This window comes from Nomascus leucogenys, chromosome 5 (genome assembly GCF_006542625.1).
Source record: "Nomascus leucogenys isolate Asia chromosome 5, Asia_NLE_v1, whole genome shotgun sequence".
Classification (NCBI taxonomy): domain Eukaryota; kingdom Metazoa; phylum Chordata; class Mammalia; order Primates; family Hylobatidae; genus Nomascus; species Nomascus leucogenys.
This window is the reverse complement of record NC_044385.1, coordinates 63,230,411-63,250,968: the sequence shown is the minus strand read 5'-3', so window position 1 is coordinate 63,250,968 and position 20,558 is coordinate 63,230,411. Positions and strand designations below refer to the sequence as shown.

The 20,558-nt window shown below is 40.8% G+C and overlaps 1 protein-coding gene across 3 annotated transcripts in view; it reads left to right on the top strand.

Moving 5' to 3' along the window:
* The window catches only part of IFT88 (intraflagellar transport 88), a 126,390-nt gene extending 108,512 nt beyond the window's left edge, over nt 1–17,878 (top strand). For all 3 annotated transcript variants that reach the window (XM_003279164.4, XM_003279166.4, XM_030813268.1), the window contains 3 exons: nt 3,887–3,953; nt 17,213–17,323; nt 17,568–17,878. In XM_003279164.4, the coding sequence (XP_003279212.1) occupies nt 3,887–3,953; nt 17,213–17,323; nt 17,568–17,686 (297 nt within the window). In that variant the 3' untranslated portion in view covers nt 17,687–17,878. The remainder of the gene's footprint in view (nt 1–3,886; nt 3,954–17,212; nt 17,324–17,567) is intronic.
* The last annotated feature ends 2,680 nt before the right edge of the window (nt 17,879–20,558 follow it).

Sequence of the window (20,558 nt, the reverse complement as noted above, 5' to 3'; positions counted from 1 at the left end):
TGTTTCCTGCACATCTTAGCGTTGATGTGGTAAGAATCATTTATGGCAATCATTGTTTAAATGCTTCCTCTCTTATCTACCATGAGGCCTTACCTCACATCCACTCCAAAGTGATAAGAATTTCTGTGAACTTTATGAAGTGTTAAAACTCCGGAAGGATGAGGGGAATAATTCTGAAAAGTGTGTCTCCTACTTGAGCCCCATATACCATATGATGAGAATGTCGTCTTCACTATGTTTAACAAGTGTTTACTGTGCTCCTAAAATGTACCCATGCCTGTGCCAGATCTGAGGTGGGTTGCATGTCAGATGAGTCTGTGTGAGACAGGACCCTCGGGCCCCTGAGAGTGTGTGGTGTCATGGCAGGAATTCCCTGTCCAGTGTCCCTGAGAAGCAGCAGTGCCCACAGCCCGGGGTGTTCCCCGTGGAGTTGGGGAGCTTAAGCTGCAAGCCCTCATTTGCATTGCCTCTGTCTAATAAATTTTTATTTTTGCATTCATTTCATTTTCACGGTTTTTTTGTTTTGTTTTTGTTTTCTTTTTTGTATTTTTTTTTTTTAGTAGAGACAGGGTTTCACCATGTTGGTCAGGCTGGTCTTGAACTCCTGACCTTGTGATCTGCCCACCTCGGCCTCCCAGAGTGCTGGGATTACAGGCGTGAGCCACTGCGCCCAGCCCATTTTCACAGTTTTATATCCTCTTTCTCAGAAAGTTTCCCCCAAACTGTATAAGCTTCTGGCCCCACACATTCTGGATCTGCCCCACTGTCACCATTCTTTATCCTTCCAGCCAAAGAACAATGTACTTTATCTATACGTGATCTTTATTTCCTCACTTCCCAGGTGCTCTTCAAATCAGTCTAACCTTGACTGCTTCCATTCATACAGCTAAAACTACCCTCACTAAGATTAGTCACTTACATAGCAGTCAATATGATGGGCACTCTAACTTTCCATCTGCCTGACTTAGCAGCAGCTCTGTATATGTGGCGTTTGTGACACACCCCTCCTGGCTTCCTTCAGTTCTTTTGGACTGCACTGAGGCCACTTTTACCTCCATCACACTCTTAAAGGGCAAGGTCAGCTGGTGGGCCAGCCCTGGAATACACGGTGGGGCATCACAGAGTCTGTCCTCTTGCCTGGTGGGATTGCTGTCTGCAGCAGCTCTGTCTCTTGGGTGTTTACTTTGCGTCTCCAAAGGAAGCACTTAGATCATGCCTGAAAACACTACTGAGCAGAGCTCTGTTGTGTGAATGGTATGAGAGATGTGCAGTTAACTGAGTCTTGACAGTTGAGATTTCTTTTTTTTTTCTTACATAATAGGCACATTCTTAGAGAGTTCTTTGAACTTAGAACTTTATCAATCTAAGGTTTTGATAAATGTTTTGGTTTTACTTTTGAAGTTGCCTTCTCTGTAACTTCCACAAGAAATCCTTGCTACAGCTATTACAATGGTTAGTACGCAAGACTCATTATGATGGAGTTCACTGATTCTCAACTGCAAATAGGCATTCAGTTGGAAAAGAACACCACAATCTCTGTGCACAGGAGGATGATGAAGGAGAAAGACAAACCGGTAGAGTGGGACCCTGAGCATAGTGAGAGCACATGGAGCCAGCCCCGACCAGGGGACACACAGGGGGTCTCCTGAGGAGATGAGGGAGGAGGAAATAGCTGAAAAGATGAGGGAGGGCAGGCAGACAGAGAGTAGCTGACCCATCCATGCAGGGTCCATGCCAGCTGGCATATCCAAGGAGATGCTGTTTTCCTTTTATTCTCTAAGCAGGCGGGACAGTCAGTTCCAAAAGTGATCAGGACAAAAAGTGGTGTCTACGAGAAGTGAGATGGCCTGCATGGGGCACAGGGGAGGACCTAAGTGAGCAGTGGGGAGCCCTGAGGCTTGCCTGGTTTTTGTACTGATGGAGCTGTTTCCCCAGCACAGTGTCCTGGGAGTAGGAGAGGAAAAAGGGAAGTCACTGAACCAACCGAGGCTTAGGTTTCTCTTGGTGAGTGAAGCAGAAAGACAAGAAGAAGGCAAAGACCATAGTTCCAATGTGGCATCACGGCACGTGGTAGGCCTTGATTCTAGGCTGGACAGATAGTAGGAATTTAAAGAGGTTAAAAAGAGAAGAGCGATGAGAGCCAGAGGACTGGAAAATTCTAGATGAGTGCAGGGAATAGGTGTCAGGCAATAAAGAGTGTAGTGATTATGGAAGTGCCTACTTACCTTCGCTTATCCTGTTCTGAACCTCTGGTCACTTAAACAGCATTCAAGTTTTCACATGTGGTTTTAAAAACTGTCAAGTATGTGGACATTTGTCTTGATGAATTTATTTTCAGCGTTTTTTTTTTTTGAGACACAGTCCCTCTCTCTATCACCCAGGCTGGCATACATACAGTGATGTGATCTCGGCTCACTGCAACCCCCACCTCCCAGATTCAAGCGATTCTTCTGCCTCAGCCTCCAGAGTAGCTGAGATTACAGGCGCCTGCCACCACACCCGGCTAATTTTTGTATTTTTAGTAGAGACAGGGTTTTGCCATGTTGACCAGGCTGGTCTTGAACTCCTGACTTCAGGTAATCCACCTGCCTCAGCCTCCCAAAGTGCTGGGATTACAGGCGTGAGCCACCACACCTGGCCTATTTTCAGCATTTAGAGGTCTTTTTGGTATGCTGGAGATGATCCATGTGTGGATGGATGAAAATCAAGTTTTGAAATAAAGTCAGATTATGGATGTTTAAATTCTTACTTTGCTACATCTTTTTAAGATTTTCTTTCATCTATGAAGACAAGGAGAAAGTGATATTTCAAGGGAAGTACTTTTCCTTTTAATGGAAAAAAAATTGGATATGTTTATGTGACATTTGGAAGTCCTGAGTTTTAAGAGAGTATTTCATCTTACAGAAATGAGTTGAATTATTGAAAAGAATTTCTTTCTTCCTAGCAAACCACAGACAATAACTTTATCCATGACGTGATAATTTATAAATATTTGGGAAGTTGTCAGGGTTAAGGAGTTAAATAATTTGTCCTTTGAATTAAATATGAAATTATGTTTATATTTTATGTTTATATTATTGAAGATTAAATAAAATGCCCATCCATGTTAAGAAGTTTAATTCAATTATAAATATAAAAAGCCATCTGTCTCTGTTCACTAATCATCCTATAGCTGTGTAAATGAACCATTATACATATGAAAATTTGATAGTGTGACTTGAGGCAGATTCAATGTTAATACAAAAATTCTAATACTTAAGCAAAACAGAACCATAAAATGTAGAAAGAAACCTAACAATGCAACAGTGTGGAGATACTTCTTAGGCTTTGAAGGCGGGTCTGTATCTAAGAAAGTAGACTGTTGGACAGATCTTAGGTCTTTTGTGAGGTTTTAATCATACTTTTATTTTATAAATTGAATTTCAAAACAGCTTACCTTTTTTTTTTTTTTTTTACCCTCAAATAGTTCAGGTCCAACCATTGTATATGAGGACTAAAGGCAAGAAATGGCCCTTTTGTAGATGCTCTTCCCCTCCTCACCCATCCCTCCCTCAAACTAAAGATTGTGTTTAAGCCCTGAACGTTCACATCAACAAAATACTATTTGGTTTTGAGTTGTTTGTGTAAGCCAAGGTTATGCTGCACTTTTGAATTAAAGTGCTATCCGAGTTTTCTCAAGAGCCTTGGAGGGGAAGGCTTGAACCCTCCACTTACAAAACAACTCAGGCTTTTTTTTTTTTTTTTATTCTATAGAATCAACTCTCAGGTATGATGGGTTAGTCCTAAGGGTAATGTAGTAATGTTAATTTTAAAATCCACCTTTATCTATATTCAACTTTGAAGGAATATCACTTATTCTTTTAAACTTGTCTTCTCATTGCTCTAGCGCATAAAGTCAGGCAGAGATGGCAGTGGGGGCTCCCATGGCAAAAGAGAAGGAAGTGCTAGCGGTGGTAAGTATTTTCTCTTTCCCTGAAAAACTTGGTTTCCACGTTTCTAGTATGTGGGCTTCTAGAAACATCTCGCAATAATCTAAAGTGTTCTTATGTGTCTGTCGGTTTGTTTTATACACAGTAAAACCTCACGTTAGTTAACTTGGTAAGCAGTCAGTTTGATATGTAAATGAGTATTTGTAAATGCTAGCAGATTTTCTTAAATAACCATGCTTGTTTTTGCTAATTGATTAATAAACAAGTTTTTCATTTATTAATCTCTCAGTTTGGACAGATTATCATAGATGGGCGTACTTATGAGGTTTTGCTATGTTACATTTTTAAAATTTCCATTTGAAGGAAGTGCCATGAGAAGTAGGATGGTCTTATAGAATGCTGACAGCCCTAAATCTTTAGTCTGACTTTCAGTGTAGAATTAGTGACAAGCTGGGAATTAGGAGACATAGTGTGAGTCCCAGTCTTGATCGTGATGATTTATATATGTCTTTGGACCAACCACATAAATGCTATAGGCTTTTGGTGATTTCTGAAGTTCTTTGCATCTCTAAAATTCTTTTACTCCTTGTGACATCATTACATAATAAGACATTTTATTGAGTTATCCATCCCTTCTTCCCATCAACAATCTACCTTCTTTCTCTACTTCAGGCAGGCAGTGTAAGTTAAACTTAGGACAAATTTGGTGATTTTAAAGAAGCAAATTTTAAAAATAAATGTCGAATTGGGGTCTATAAATATACCTACATTCTCTCCTATCCATACTCAGCACTCTCATGCATATATGACCCAGCTCCATGTAACTATCTATCTGCGTTCTGTCATATCTGTTTGTGATGTAGGAGTCAGGACAAAGACAAATGTAGCTCTTAGTTAGGCAGGACTTTCATCCATTCACAGTGTTTATTGGATGCATGCTGTGTGCCAAACGCTGTGCTAAGAGCCAAGGACATGGGAACAAATAAGACGTGGTCCCCACGCTCAAAGAAGTTAGAATCTAGTTGGAAAGACACACAGCTTCTAATGGTGCTGTGGATGCTGCCATGGTAGAGAAATGTACACGAGTTTTCAAACTTTCCTAGGGATAGAAACTGCAGTTGGGAAAAAGACTCCTTGAATTCAGAGCTGTGCTTTGAAATTCAAGGAGTCTTCGTCCCAATTGCAGTCAAATTCAATTTATAACTCAGTAGGCAGTTACAGGCATCAGTGGCATCAGGTTCTAGCCAGGCCACTTGATTCCCCAATAGTCAGTCCAGCGTCTCCAGCTAAACCTCATGGTGCTGGCCTGTTTATCTTCAGGAGCCATTACCCAGAGCTGGAGAAATCAGTAAAAGCAGCATTGAGCCCAAGCCTCAAGAGTACCAAAGGCAGTCTGTCACATCAAAGAGTAGCCACTTCCACCTCTTCAGCCACCATGGTCCTGATGGATACTCCTGTCTCCTTGCTCTTCCCTAGCCCCAGATATCTCACACACTCCACTTTAATGGATCCGTGTGACTATCTGGGGTTGGATTTAGTCAGAGAGATCTGGCCCAGCAGTTCTTAAGCCAGAGGCAGCCATAAGCCCACAGCTCCTTACCCAAAACCCCTGGGGCGAGGTGTGTTGTGGAATTCAGAACCTTTTGGAGTTTAGAAAGCAAGATGTATTAGCCATATATCACATACTACCCAAGGAGAGCACCTCAGACATATTAATTCAGTGAAACATGAATATTCACACTAAGGATAAATAAAGACTATAAATAGGCTCAAATCAAGTCAAGTTCTATACCCAAGAAGTTTATATATTGCCACCTGAAAAGTTGGCTTTCAGACCTCTTTGGAATATGGAATTGTAGATGAGGGATCATGAATGTGTACCAAAAATGTTCTTAACAGCCAAGAAGTCCACAGACTAGGCATTGTGCAACAGTCAAAAGCAACTCTAGACAGCTCCCCAGACCAGCACAGTGCTACTTGCTCATCCTTGCTCCTAGGAAGCAGGAAGTATGTGATATCAGCTCTCTTGGAAATAACTGTCCCTTTAAGGAGTGATTGTCTTGAGTAACCCCTAAGGAAGTATTAAGTATTAAAATTCTAAAAATAAATAAAAAATAAAATAAAATTCTAGAGCCAGATTCACCATCCCCTAAGGATTCTGCATTCCTCTCTGAAAAAAGTTCAGAATAACCAACCAGTTCCTTCTAAACATCAACAACCTTATGTTAAGTTCTCTGACCCTTCCCTGGTAATTCGTAAGTTTATAAAATCTCTCCCCTTAACTTAAGCCTTAGTTTTCCAGATGTCATCACTTTGAAAATCTGCCTCAGAAACATCAGGACCTCCTAATGGGATGTGATAGCACACCCAAAAAACTGCTGAATGGTGTGGTGCTTCCCTAGAGCCCAGGGGACAGTGTCCAGGGTCCCACCCTCGAGAAAGTAACCCCAGGAAGACTGACAGCTGCCTCTCAAACAGACTGATCAGTGTGCCTCAGGCCACCGCAGGTTCAGATCCTTTGACATGAAGAATTGCCCAGCCTCCCTGGTGACCTTTCCCATAGCCCTCTTTCAGTCATGCTGACATCAGAGCACAGAGAGGGCTTCACTCGGCCAGGGACCTCCTCCACGGTCAGGGAAGAAGGGACTGACAATGAAGAGAGGTAGGGCCACCCCAGATCTGATACCTGTGTGCAAGAAAAGAGAGGCCTTCCTCTTGAAGAGTCCCCTTCTGGTCCTGGCCTCCCACTGCTGCTTATTCTTTTTTAATCTATTTTCCTTTCTTTCTTCCAGTCCATTTCAGTCCAACACAAATAGTCAGTTCTAGTGCACAAATAAGCTTTATTCTCACGAGAGACTTTTGGCATACAAACTCTGTGCTCTCGAGGCATTTTACAAGCAGAGTTGCATGTTACTAGGTTCTTCTGGCACAAATTTAAAGCACTCATCAGTCCCTTCCTAGGGTGCTTTCCCCCATCATTTGCCTTTTCGTTCCTTATTTTCTGACATCTCGAGTTATGCATCATCCCAGACTTTTTCATTTCATCCTGGAGCCCAGTTTGAATGCTGCTTTCTGTGGCTAAGCTGGTTCCACACTGACACTTCTGCAGGAATCGTGTTTTCTGTCCCCCTTCTCCAGTTCTCAGCACAGGCCACACTCTAAGGCTGGCCCTGGCTGTGAAGTCAGAATGAACCCAGGCTGTGAGGCTTCTCTCCCTTTCTCCTTCCTTTTGATTTCAAAGTCTTGATAGTTAACAGTATTTATATTCTCTGCAGATAAACTGATGAGGGGAATAACTATATTCTGCCCATTGTTTTGGTTGAATTTTGTTAAAGGTTGAGAAATTGACAACACATCTGCTTCTCATGTGTAGCTGTCCTCAAGACACAAGAATTCCTTCTTGGATGGCATTTTCTATTTTTGCATGATAGTGGCATTTTGTGACTTATTTTGAGCATGGTGTTATTAAGCTTTCATTTTTAAAGTGCTTTTTGGTTTACCCTGTGTGATTTTTAATGGCCTTCTGCATTTTTTAGTTTGATTTTTATGTCTTGGATATAAAATTTTCCAATGAAAATGTATCAATTTTAGACTGAAAATAATTTTATAATGAAAATCAGGATAAGATTCAGTGAACAGAAATTCACTTTGTGGTATCTTTTATAAAGCACATTGTAAACATATTTTATTTAAAGAAACTGAAGTTTTATATATATATTTATTTATTTATTTATTGAGACAGAGTCTCGCTGGAGTGCAGTGGCATGATCTCTGCTCACTGCAAGCTCCACCTCCTGGGTTCACAACATTCTCCTGCCCAGCCTCCCTGTAGCTGGGACTACAGGCGCCCACCACTACGCCCGGCTAATTTTTGGTATTTTTAGTAGAGACGGGGTTTCACCATGTTAGCCGGGATGGTCTCGATCTCCTGACCTCGTGATCCGCCCGCCTCGGCCTCCCAAAGTGCTGGGATTACAGGCATGAGCCACCACGCCCGGCCAGTTATATTTTAATATTCTAGTCCAAGGTTGAGCATGGCTGATTAACACCTTTCCACAGTTTTGCTGGGGCTTGATGGTGTCACAAGCAGAGAATGAACAAGCCATGCTCAGTGCCCACCAAGGAGGACGAGACAAGGAGCGTACGCTCTGAGGAGGTGCATAGGCCTAAATGTAGAGGACAGGCCGACACAACTCAGCCAATTACAGGAGGGATTGCTGGGCATCTATGTGGGGAGGGAGTCTTGAGAGGCCAGGGGGCAGGTGCTGTCACTTCTCTAAGGATCATGCCTGTCAGCCTCAGTCCCAACTTGCATGTCCCTTCACCCCATAAATCCAGACCATAGTTTTGCAGGATACCCGACTATCCAGCCCACTTTGTATACGGTATGTATCACAAAGGAATCTTGATGAATAATAAGTATTAGAAGATAGTGAACAGCACCAGAGCACCAAAGTAGTCTCAGTGTTACAGTTCCAGAAAAAGTTTGCCTGCGCCAGTATACCCAGCTGGTATAATCTGCCAGTGTGTCCCCTGTGTTCTGATACAGTAATTCTCAGTAATTTGGGGTGTGCAGACTTTTTCTGTAAAGGGCCAGATAGTAAATAGTTTAGGCTTGCAGGCCAAGTCTCATCTACCAAGAATATTCCACTCTGCTGTTGTGTATTGAAAGCAGCTGTACACAGTGTATAAGTGAATAAATGTGATAGTGTTCTATAAAACTTAATTCTTGGACAGTGAAGTTAGAATGTTATATAAGTTTTGTATGTCACAAAATATTATTATTGTTTGCTTTTCTTCCTAACCATTTTAAAATGTACAAATCATTAGCTTGCTGGATAGACAAAAACAGGGTGGGCCAGATTTGACCCACACACTGTAATTTGCTAATCCCTGCTCTAAGCCAAAATCTCCATGAATATTTTTGGTAATGACAGGTGGGGCCTGGGAATTATCCTTTTGATCAAAGCATTGCTTGAAGCCATTTCATCCTGGTATACAGCTTGAACAGTAAAAGTCTGTATCAGTGAACTTCTCTTAAAACCACCTTAGTTGTTTACAACTCACCCACCTTACTATGTCAACACACATCACAGAGCATATGATGAGATTTTGTGTCTTCAACAGAACATGCTCCTTTCCTCTCGCCCTTAGCCTGTTGCCCTGAGTTTTCAGTCTTTGTCATAATCCCCATTCCTGGCATTCATTCAACATCCATGGACCCCCCTTCCTGAACTCATCACATCTTATGTGAACAAGTTACTTAAATCTCTTTGTCACAGTTTCCTCATCAGTAAAATGAGAGTGAAAACAGGACCTTCCTGATAGGGTTGCTGAGAGGAGGAAATGGGCTCGTGTGGAAAGCTCTTAGAGAAACTCCTGATAAGGGCAAGCACGTGCAAGGGTGAGCATGGCTACTGTGACTCCCGCCTGACAAAGAGAGTGCATGGGCAGGGCCTGGAATACCAGTGTCCACTGCAGTGCCAGCGCCCATGTTCTCACCACTGCCAGTGTGTGACCTCTGAGTGTGAGAGCCTCAGTTTCTCCCTAACACAAGAGGGTCATGTTTATCCATGCAGTGTAACCACTTGTACCCCTGTCTCACTGTTGAGTTGAATTTTGTTTTTTTAAACAAGAATACTAGTGCTTATAAATAAAAATAAATGTTGGTTCTTGAAGTTACCAATTTGGAAAGCTGAATATTTACTTCAGTAATGCTGCCGTTAATCAAAACATTTGTGAAACTCCTTTTTTATAATTGCCTGCAGAGGCAAGTTACAAAAAGCACAGGAAATTTAATCCAAAACTTTTACAAAATATATATGCACATACATACATATATATGCATACACACATATATATGCATGCATATATCCTATCTGTAAAATATATACTTTTTTTATATATGTGTGTGCACATACATACAAACACACATTTTATGAGTTTTTACCCTCTTTCCCTTCCTACCTTTCTGCTGTTTTATCTACAGATAAGCATTTCTCACGTTTTCTAGCCATAATAAGTACTCAGTAAATACCAACATTCTTCCAGCTTCACCTCTCATATCCTCTTTATATGCTAGGTATTAAGTATTTAAGTTTGCCATATAACAAATATATAATGTTACTTCCTTTGTTCTCTTCACTGAGTCCCTCCAGAGTCTCCCTCTCCTCACTTGAGTATTGCCTATACAGTAGCTATCAGCGTTCATTTTTACAATTTTAATATATTCCTGTTAGGTTTTGTTGGGTAATAATGTAATTGGATCAATAGAAGTAGGGGGTGAGGGTTGAAATCAAACTGAGAATCACAGCCGTAACAATGTAAGAATGAGCTGAAATTCTCAGAGTAAGGCTAGGTCCAAGCAATGGTCCTTGTAAAATTATCAGAGTATTATGTCATCTGAGCTGATGAGGTCATTACTTTCTTGGACTGTGGGTTGGGAAAGTACTTTGGATCCCTAGCTGTGGTGCGCTGCTTCTTAACTTTGGAAAGGGACAGGAGCAAAGGAAGACCAGCTTCCTGGTAATAAGAGGATAGGCCATTTGCAAGTCAGATCACAGAGCACCTAGAAGTAAATTGGTCAGTAAAGTCCTCCTAAAGGTCCCAAAGGTATTGTCTAATGCTCTTCAGTGTTTCTAGATATAAACAAATACTTCCTCATACTTAAGGAGTGAGAATAGATCTTAATTATTGCATCTTAATAGAGGCTAAATTGAATATCATCTTCTTAGAAGAGACGGACCAAAAAAACTTTTACAAAGTGTCTAATGGATAATGAAATCAATTTATAGCTCACCAAAAGAGAGTTATTTAAGAAGAGATTTGAAAAAGAACCACTATATTCATAACACATTCAAAGGAATGGGTAGAATTTTTTAGAAAGTTTCATTTTTAGATAGTACTTTCAAAAAATAAGAAACTAATAGGGGCAATTGATAGACTTCCTAGCTTAAGGGAAGGGGAATGTTAAAAATGATTACATACGTATTGATTAATTGGGCCTTGAAGACTACAGAGGGCCGTTAGATTTTTCCACTAAGATAGTTTTGATAGCCCTAAAGAAGGCAGTCTCAGTGTAGTGTTAGAGGCAAAAGTCAGATTCCAGTGATTTAAGAAGTGAATGAGTTGCGGGAGGTAGAGAAGAGGATATAAACTATTCTCTCACACATGGTGGTAAAATATACAGCCTCACCAATAACTAAAACAATGCAAACTTGCCGAGACCAGCTTGGTTGTGGAGACCCTAACCCAGCGGTGCTAGAGGAATTAAAGACACAGACACAGAAATAGAGTGCAGAGTGGGACCAGGGGGCTGACAGCCCTCAGAGCTGAGAGCCATGAACAGAGTCTGACCCACATATTATTGACAGTAAGCCAGTGCTAAGCATTGCTTCTATAGATTATAGATTAGCTAAAAGCATTCCTTATGGGAAACAAAGCATTTTTAGCGAGGAGCAGAGAAACAGGCCCTGGCTGATTACAGCAAAAGCATGTTGTTAAGGCACAGGCTGCTCCTGCTATTGTTTGTGGCTTGAGCAGTTTTCCGCTCCGGGGGGCCAGGTTTTCCTTGTGCTGCTCCAGTATACCAACAACTTCTAGCAGTGTGTGTGATAGCCATCACGAGCATGTCACATTGCTGTAGAAATCCTGTTTATGGCCAGTTTCTTTGAGGCCTGTTTATGACAGGCTTAGGGCTTGCTACCAGCACAAACTAACCTATAAAATTAGCAATGCATTTTTTAAAAGGTAATTCCCAAGGATAGCAAGGATGAGATGAGATGAGCACTCTTTATTAACTAAATTCTGCTGGGGGCAATTCTAAGTGGCACACCCTGCTGGGAATGTTTGGAAATATTCATCAAGCCCTTTAAAATGCCCATACCCAGCCCGGTGCGGTGGCTCATGCCTGTAATCCCAGCCCTTTGGGAGGCCAAGGCAGGCAGATCACTTAAGGTCAGGAGTTCGAGACCAGCCTAGCCAACATGGTGAGACCCTGTCTCTACTAAAAATACAAAAATTAACCGGGCATGGTGGCTCACACTTGTAGTTCCAGCTACTCAGGAGGCTGAAGCAGGAGAATCGTTTGAACCCGGGAGGCGGAGGTTGCAGTGAGCCAAGATTGCGCCACTGTACTCTAGCCTGGGAGACAGAACAAGACTCCATCTCAGAAAATAAATAAATTAATTAAAATGCCCATAACCTTTGATAGGAACTTACTTTAAAGAAATAATTATGTACACACATATTGATCACATTATTTATGGTAGAAACATTGGGAATAAACTAAATGTTCAACTGGAAATAATTCCAAGTTGAATTATGTTCTCCACAGTTGTGTCACCCTGGAGCAGTTATTACAGGCCCCTTCTTCCCCACTGCAGTGAGATCCCACATCGAGCTTCCTTGGCTGATCTTTAAGAGGATGCTGTTGCCATTGGGACCTCCATAGACTTGGATCACTTAACAGCTTTGAGAGATGATTTAACTTCCGAGAGACAATCTTATTTGCAACTGGAGTGCAGTGAATAATAATAATCACACAATGTAGTTTCCTTTTTACTTTTCTCTAAACAAAATAATATTCATACAGAAATCAGTAAAATAAGAAAAATGCAGGAAAGGCAAGTACTTTTGTTGGATCTTTAAAATGTGTTATAGATATGACATCATGGAAATTATTTATAGTGAATGCTTAAGGTAAAAGTCACCCACAGATTGTAAAGTTCCTGAAGGCAGTGGCTGCATCTCCTTTTGCCTCTGCTGGGTGTGAACAGCATAAGGTACTGAGCAGGAGCACAGTTAACACTCATCAGAATTTAAAATAGCATCGGTGGTGTTAAAGATAAAGAAATTGATACATTTTTCTTATTTTCATTACTTATATAAATGTACTATGTACTCAGTTTCACAAAATCATTGAATTTAAATATGATAAAAATCTCTGCCATAACCTGTTTAGAAAATTAGCAAAAATGAAGGACATTGCTTTTCATCTTCCCTGTACAGTTATTTTTTCTATCTTAAGTTTATTACTGCTATAAATTATTTTCATGCTCATAACCATATTCTTTCTAAATTAGTAAAGACTGTCTTTCCTTGGAAACAATTCATTTTTATTTGGAGAGAAATTTTCACCAAAGTTTATGTAGTTAGCCCCTTAACCTTACTTAATTTATTCTGTGAATAGAGCCTTTTATAAGACTCACTTTCTTGAACTCCTGGCCTCAAATTCTCCTCCTGCCTCAGCCTCCTGAGTAGCTGAGATTACAGGCTCAGGCCACCACACCCAGCTTAAAAGTCACTTTCTTACAAAAAAAAAAAAAAAAAAACCTTATAATTTTAAAACTACGTCACTCTAAAATGTTACAAATAGATCATCTTCTTAGTATGCATTGCTTTGTAAAAATAATTGGTCAAGTCAGGATGTAGTTGGCCACCAAGTAGAAATGTGTTAAGATTTTTTTGCAGACTTGCTTAATAAGGCAAGGAGGGGGTCAGGTTGTTCCGGGGCCAGCAGAAGGGTCTAAAATACAGGGTAGTGAAAAGAGATTAGAGATTGTGAGTTTCCTTTAAATGCTTAACTGTCATTATTAAGACAGCCACATTTTGTGGGGCGAGCCAAACTGCCGAGCTTGGAATAGCATATGCTTGGAATCTGAATATGAATAAGGCCCAGGTGCCACACTTTACACAGATCCTTTGCTAAAGAGGCACTATTTGTCTAACAAGCAAGGACTAGGCTGGCAGTCAGGAAGGCTGGGTTTTGGTGCTGATCTTGTCACCAACTATGCACTCTTGAACAAGTCACTTCACTTCACTATCCTAAGCCTGTTTTCTCATCTGAAAAATAAAGGGGTTAGACTTAGCCTTTTAAATAACATTTTTGTGTGTTTCTACTGACTATAAAATTATTACAGATATCTATGTCTGACGATAGATAGTCTAAATATTCAGGAAAACTCCAAGTATAGCTCTCCTAAAAATGGTATGTTGAATGTTAAAAAAAAAAAAAAAAAGAAAAGAAAAGAAAAGAAAGAAGGAGGAGGAAAAAATAAAATGAAAAAAACTTTAAAAATGCATGGCCGAGTTGGTAGGAAAGAAGGAAATTGTTTGGAGGCCAAAAAGATCTAGAAAGTTTAAATCCAAAAGAGTAAGCAAGTGCAGGAGCTGGCATTTGCCTAGCTAATCCCTCATGATTGAGAACCTCAGATTATAGACACTCATGGGGACCAAGAGATAAGGCCTGGGGCCTCAAAAAGGCCAGAGCAGAGGTCGGATCAAAGAATTCCTGTCACAAAACTAGGACTTCTCACTGGCAATACTCTGAGTAGGTCAAGTCGAAAAGAGGCCACTCTGGCCGGGCACGGTGGCTCAAGCCTGTAATCTCAGCACTTTGGGAGGCCAAGGCAGGCGCATCACCTGAGGTCAGGAGTTTGAGACCAGCCTGGCTAACAAGGTGAAACCCCATCTCTACTAAAAATACACACAAAAAAATTAGCCGGGCGTGGTGGCGCTTGCCTGTAATCCCAGCTACTCGAGAGGCTGAGGCAGAAGAATCGCTTGAACCTGGGATGCGGAGGTTGCAGTGAGGCAAGATCACGCCATCACACTCCAGCTTGGGCAACAAGAGCGAAACTCCATCTCAAAAAAAAAAAAAGAAAAAAGGCCACCCTACAGATGATGGATTTTCACCTTGGTTCTAATATAGAAAACGAGAAGAGCTCCTTTGATAATTCTAACCATAAGTAAGCCTTCACTCACATAGTTTTGGAGCTAGAATACATATTATATCTGTGTGTTCTGAAGAACACGAAGCTGAAAATTTGGTTTAAAGTGGACTTGAGTTGGTGAGGCTACAAGGTGCCTACAAGAAATAAACTTAAATCCTCCTTGGAGGATTGCACTTTTAAGTTCCGAAGGATAAGAAGCTACAGTTAAGAAAAAGTACACACGCATGAGGAAATAAGCCACTAAGAGTAAGCAACAACAGAAACTATAGAGTCCAATCTTCAAAGACTACAAATACTGTAATTATTATTTATTTATATTAGAGATGGGGTCTTGCTGTATCACCCAGGCTGAGTGCAGTGGTGCTGTCATAGCTTATTGCAGCATTGAAATCCTGGGCTCAAGTGATCTTCCCACCTCATCCCCACAAGCAGCTGGGATAATAGGTGCATGCCACTCTGCCCAGCCAAGTTTTATTTTTTATATAAGCACTTTATTTTTATTTTATTTATTTATTTATTTATTGAGATGGAATCTCACTCTGTAGCCCAGGCTGGAATGCAGTGGCACAATCTGGCTCACTGTAGCCTCTGCCTCCCAGGCTCAAGCAATTCTTCTGCCTCAGCCTCCTGAGTAGCTGGGATTACAGGCGTGCACCACCATGCCTGGCTAATTTTTGTATTTTTAGTAGAGATGGGGTTTCACCATGTTGGTCAGTCTGGTCCTGAACTCCTGACCTCGTGATCCGCCTGCCTCAGCCTCCCAAAGTGCTGGGATTACAGGCATGAGCCACCATGCCCAGCCCCAGGTTTTATTTTTTAAAGGTTTGCTTTTTCCACAAAATTTGAATCTTTCAGGCTAAGAATTTGGATTTGGATTTCAGAAGGGTTTGGGGTGCCTGAAGGAGCTATCAGGGTTTTGTTGGTAATTTACATCTATATAAAAAGTGAAATAACGTTGTCGTATTTACTAATGAGGGTGTGTTTCTGACATTTCGCAGTATTCCTCAGTGAGCAGTTCTGTGAGGCATTTCCATCTTATCTGTGTAATGAGAACACCTACATTTTTGTGGAGACATTGGTTGTCATATCTTACGTACCCGTGAGTCAAAGAACTGTGTATGCCCTTCGTTGACTGCAAACCCTAAGGCAAGAAGGCCTGTTTGGACAACTCCCTGCCAACTTTGTTTTACGTTTCTCACCCAAACTTTTCTTCTCACGTACTCGTTCATCTTTTAAAAGATTGCTGTATAGTTATTGTGTATATATTTGGTGGCTTATCTTAAACCTTCCTTGGAGACAGGTAGGATCTACATTATTCAGAAAAAAAAGCAAAGTAAAAGAAACACCCCTGGAGCAGTGTTTTACAAACTCGATCGGCTCGCGCTCACTCGGGCAGTTTAAAACACACCCATGTACACTTCTGCTGGAAAAACTAACTTCCGTTTTAACAAAAAACAGACAGGCACAAAATAATTTAAAATATACTAAAGTGTGTAGACATATTCAATACACTAAAGAGCTTTATTTTCCCGTAACGTCAGTGGTAGGGGAAATGGTAAGGTTTTGGATAAGAACCTTAGAGAAGACTTACTATTTTGGGTCAGTTGGCCAATCTTGAAATGTGGGGATTTTAAAGACCATCTTGTTCTGATTTATTCCCAGAGACATTATCAGTAAACTAAAAGACAAAGTATATTCAAAAACGAAATGGTCAGTGTGTTTATCAGTGGACTACTCTCATTAGAAGTGAGGCTTACATAATAGAAAAAATAGCACTCTAGGAATTCTAAGGGGAAGAAAGGAAAACTGTGTGGCTAGAGGAGTAGTTCTTTTAGGAAATATCACAGAAATTTCTGGTTAAAAAGTACTACTAACATTTCCTACTAATGTTAGTGTTCAGCTTCTGAAAATCCTCAGTGATACATATTACATTTTTTCCTAAGGCAGCCATTGCCTATTTGGGCAATTATAATTCTTTTTTAAGTTTGTCATTATATCAGCCAAAATCTATCGTGTTATACAGGGGAAGTCTAATCCTCTTCTCTGTGAACACACTTCAAATGTTTGAAGAAAGTGCTTGTGTGATCTAGGTACTCTGCCCACTAGGTTAAGTGTACCTAGCCTCCTCTGCTGTTTTTCATGTGATGTGGTTTTAGGGCCCCTCTCCAGCCACGATAGGAGGTTGATCTGAGCTTGTGACTTCCCATTTGTTCTTTCTTCAGGTGCTTTGTTCGTTGCTAGATTATACTAGTCAGGGTGATCTCTTACTTTCTCTTAAGTTCTTCCATAAAATTGAAACCTATAAGTAAGCACACATTTGAAAGAATACATACACAGACTACTCTTAAGTGATGTTTTATCTATATTATAGATTCCCACAAGATATTTCTTTTAAATTTCAGAAAACAAGAATTACGTCCCTAAGAAGCTGGCTTCCAAATTAAACAACCTGCTTGTTTCTTGGCAAATAAGTATGCTTTAAGATGCATAATGTAGTTTTATGTTTTCTCAACATATTAAACAAATGCATTTTTATTTTTGTGTTTTCAGATAGTGGCCAGAACTATAGTGCCAGTAGTAAAGGTGAACGACTAAGTGCCAGACTCAGAGCTTTACCTGGGACAAATGAACCTTATGAAAGTAGCAGTAACAAAGAAATAGGCAAGTACTCTCCACCCAGTTCCTCCAGGCATAGCAGGTCTGAAGAAGACTGGTGAGATGGCCAAAAGGTGTCGCTGGGAATTCTTAAGAATTTGATATTTACAGATAAAATTTAAAATGACTTGGGAGACCATTTCTGTTCACTCTGAGTTACTCATTTTGATTATGAGCCTGATTGGTTTCACATTTGTTTTGTTTTGTTTGTTTACATAACTCTAACATGACAATCTCTTTTGAAACCTAGATGCCTCCTATGTGGACCCACTTGGCCCTGAAATAGAAAGACCAAAAACTGCAGCCAAAAAAAAGATCGATGAGGATGATTTTGCTGATGAAGAATTAGATGATTTGCTTCCAGAATAATATTCAGTTTAATATGTTATTTATTAAAGGAAAGAAATTGCCTTATGAGATCATCCTTATGTTAAACCTTGGATTAAATATCTAACCTATAATTTTTTTTCACTGTCAAAACTTTAAATAAGTGTATTCTATTCTGTATGTATGCATTTAAGTTGTTTTTTTCTTTTAAGGAATAAAAACAGGTAAAACTAATATTTTAGGCCAGTGACTTCCTTAGCTTTTTGAAAACATTGACACACAGGAAGAAATAAATTTCATAACACAACCTAGTACATATATGTGTATGTAGTCATAAAAATTTACCCTTATTATTGCAATACATGCTAATATTTTCTATAATTTCAAACAAAGTGCTAGTAGTGAAGTCACTACATTGATTTCATGGCTTGCAGCTTGAAAAATGCTGTGTGGACATAGGCACAATTTCTATTCATACTTAAATTGCTTGGAGTTTGGAAATTCTTTGGAAGATTTGCCTCGTGGGGATTAGAAACACTATTAAAACAATTATTTTGGAAGCAGTATAAAGGGTAATGGGATTAAATACCAAACCATAACCCTAGTGCTCCTTTCCGAAGTTCCTTTCTACTTCAGCCCAGGGGTGTGCACCAATAGCACAGAGCAATAACAACTCTAAGATTGCTTTTCCCATTTGTGACTTAGTGGGGTGGGGGCAGGACTGCCTGCATTTTTCTTTAGCAATGTGTTTGGCTGGTCTAGAGTCTCCGGAGGAATTAGAATGATGAGGAAGCCAGAAGAAATGGCTTATCTCTAACACTGTACCAAAGAGAATGGACCCCTCAATCTTACTTACCATTGTCTCTGCAATGTGCATGCTACTCTTAGATTCGAGGGAGGAAAACCAAAACTAGACCACATTCCTTGCTCCCAAAGTAGGTTATGCTCTAATTGATGAGACAGCCAACAAACACAGTAAACATCAAGTATGTGCAGAGAATTCATTAAAATTTGGGGGATACAGTAGTGAAAAAGAACTATACCTTGCCCTCAAGAAGCTTACATTCTGGTGGGGAAGATGGAAAATATATTTTGTTTGTTTGGGTTTTTTTTGAGATGGAATCTCACTCTGTCGCCCAGGCTGGAGTGCAGTGGTGTGATGTTGGCTCACTGCAACCTCCACCTCCTGGTTTCAAGCGATGCTCCTGCCTCAGCCTCCTGAGTTGCTGGGATTACAGGCACGCACCACCATGCCTGGCTAATTTTTGTATTTTTAGTCAGATGGGGTTTCACCATGTTGGCCAGGCTGGTCTCGAATTCTTGACCTCGTGATCCGCCCACCTTGGCCTCCCAGAGCTGGGATTACAGGCATGAGCCAGCGTGCCTGGCCAGAAAATATGTTTTTAAAGGACTCTAGATATTGTTAATTACAGTTAAGAGAACAAAATGGAGTAATGCAATAGGTAGTGATTATGGAGGAGGGACTCTAAGAGGTGGCCTTGGTATTAACACTAGAACGGTGAGAAGAAAGCAGTGTTCTGAGCAGAAGGAGCAGCAAGTGCGGCACACTGAAAAATGAATGATCTGGATGTGTCACAGGGTTATTGAGCTACAGTGACAGTGAATGAGAGGGTCTGGGATCCAGCAATGTAGGTGGTGTGCTACATGGGCAGGAAAGGGAAAGGAGATGAGATCCAAAAGGTAGGCAGGGTTCAGAGCATGTACATGCCTTTTTTATAAAGACAGTTTGGATCTTATTCTAGTTACTGTAGAACAGCTGCTAGAAGGTTTCATGCAAGGGAGGTGAGTGAAGTGCTTCCATTTAACCTTTAGAAACCAGTCATCACACTGGTCGCCATGAAGATGAAGTGGGCAAGTGGGATGGAAGGGAAGAGTGGAAACTACTAGCAGTAGCCTGGGTAAGAGATGAAAGCATTTGAGACCAGGTTTTTAGCAATAGAAAATTGTGAGAATTGGTCAGATTCAGCATATATTTGGAGGCAGAGCTGAGACTTACTAATGGATTGGATGTGGATTGTGAGGGAAAGAGAGGAAAAGATGGTGCCAAAATTTGTGGCTAAGGAACAGATTGGCTAGTGTTGTCTTTTTGGTAAGATAGGAATAGATTTTGGGGGGAATAAGTAGATGTGTTTTACCCATGTTAAATTTGTCTCTTAAGCATTCACTTGGAGATACAAAGAATGCAGTTAATCTTTAAAATCTGGAGGTCACAGAAGTGAAGCCTACAGGTAGAGATGTGGGATCCATCTATGTACACTTCGTACTTAAAACCGTGAAACTGAATGAGATCACTTAGGTCTGAGAGTGAGGCTGGAGAAGAAGTATAAGCAGTGTGCTCGTGAGTACAGGAGAAAAAGGATGGCTCAGCAGAAGAGACTGAGAAGAGCAACAAGTGATGGAGGTTTCAGGATTCAAACTTCCAGTTCTGAGAAGGATACAGTAGGTCATGGAAGCCCTCTGTAGCAGCTGGGGAAAAAACAAATCATTGCAAAAATCATGCGTTCAAAGTCTCTGGAGAGCTGTGGAAGCAATAAAACTAAAAATTGCAGAGAGGAAAGAGCCTTTTTTTTTTTGAGACAGAGTCTTGCTCTGTCACCCAGGCTGGAGTGCAGTGGCGCGATCTCGGCGCACTGCAACCTCTGCCTCCCGGGTTCAAGCAATTCGCTGCCTCAGCCTCCCAAGTAGCTGGGATTACAGGTGCCTGCCACCATGCCTGGCTAATATTTGTATTTTTAGTAGAGATGGGGTTTCACCATCTTGGCCAGAGGCTGGTCTTGAACTCCTGACCTCGTGATCCACCCGTCTTGGCCTCCCAAAGTGCTGGGATTACAGGCATGAGCCACCGTGTCCGGCCCAAAAGAGCCATTTCTAAATGAACTGCTATCCTGCCTGT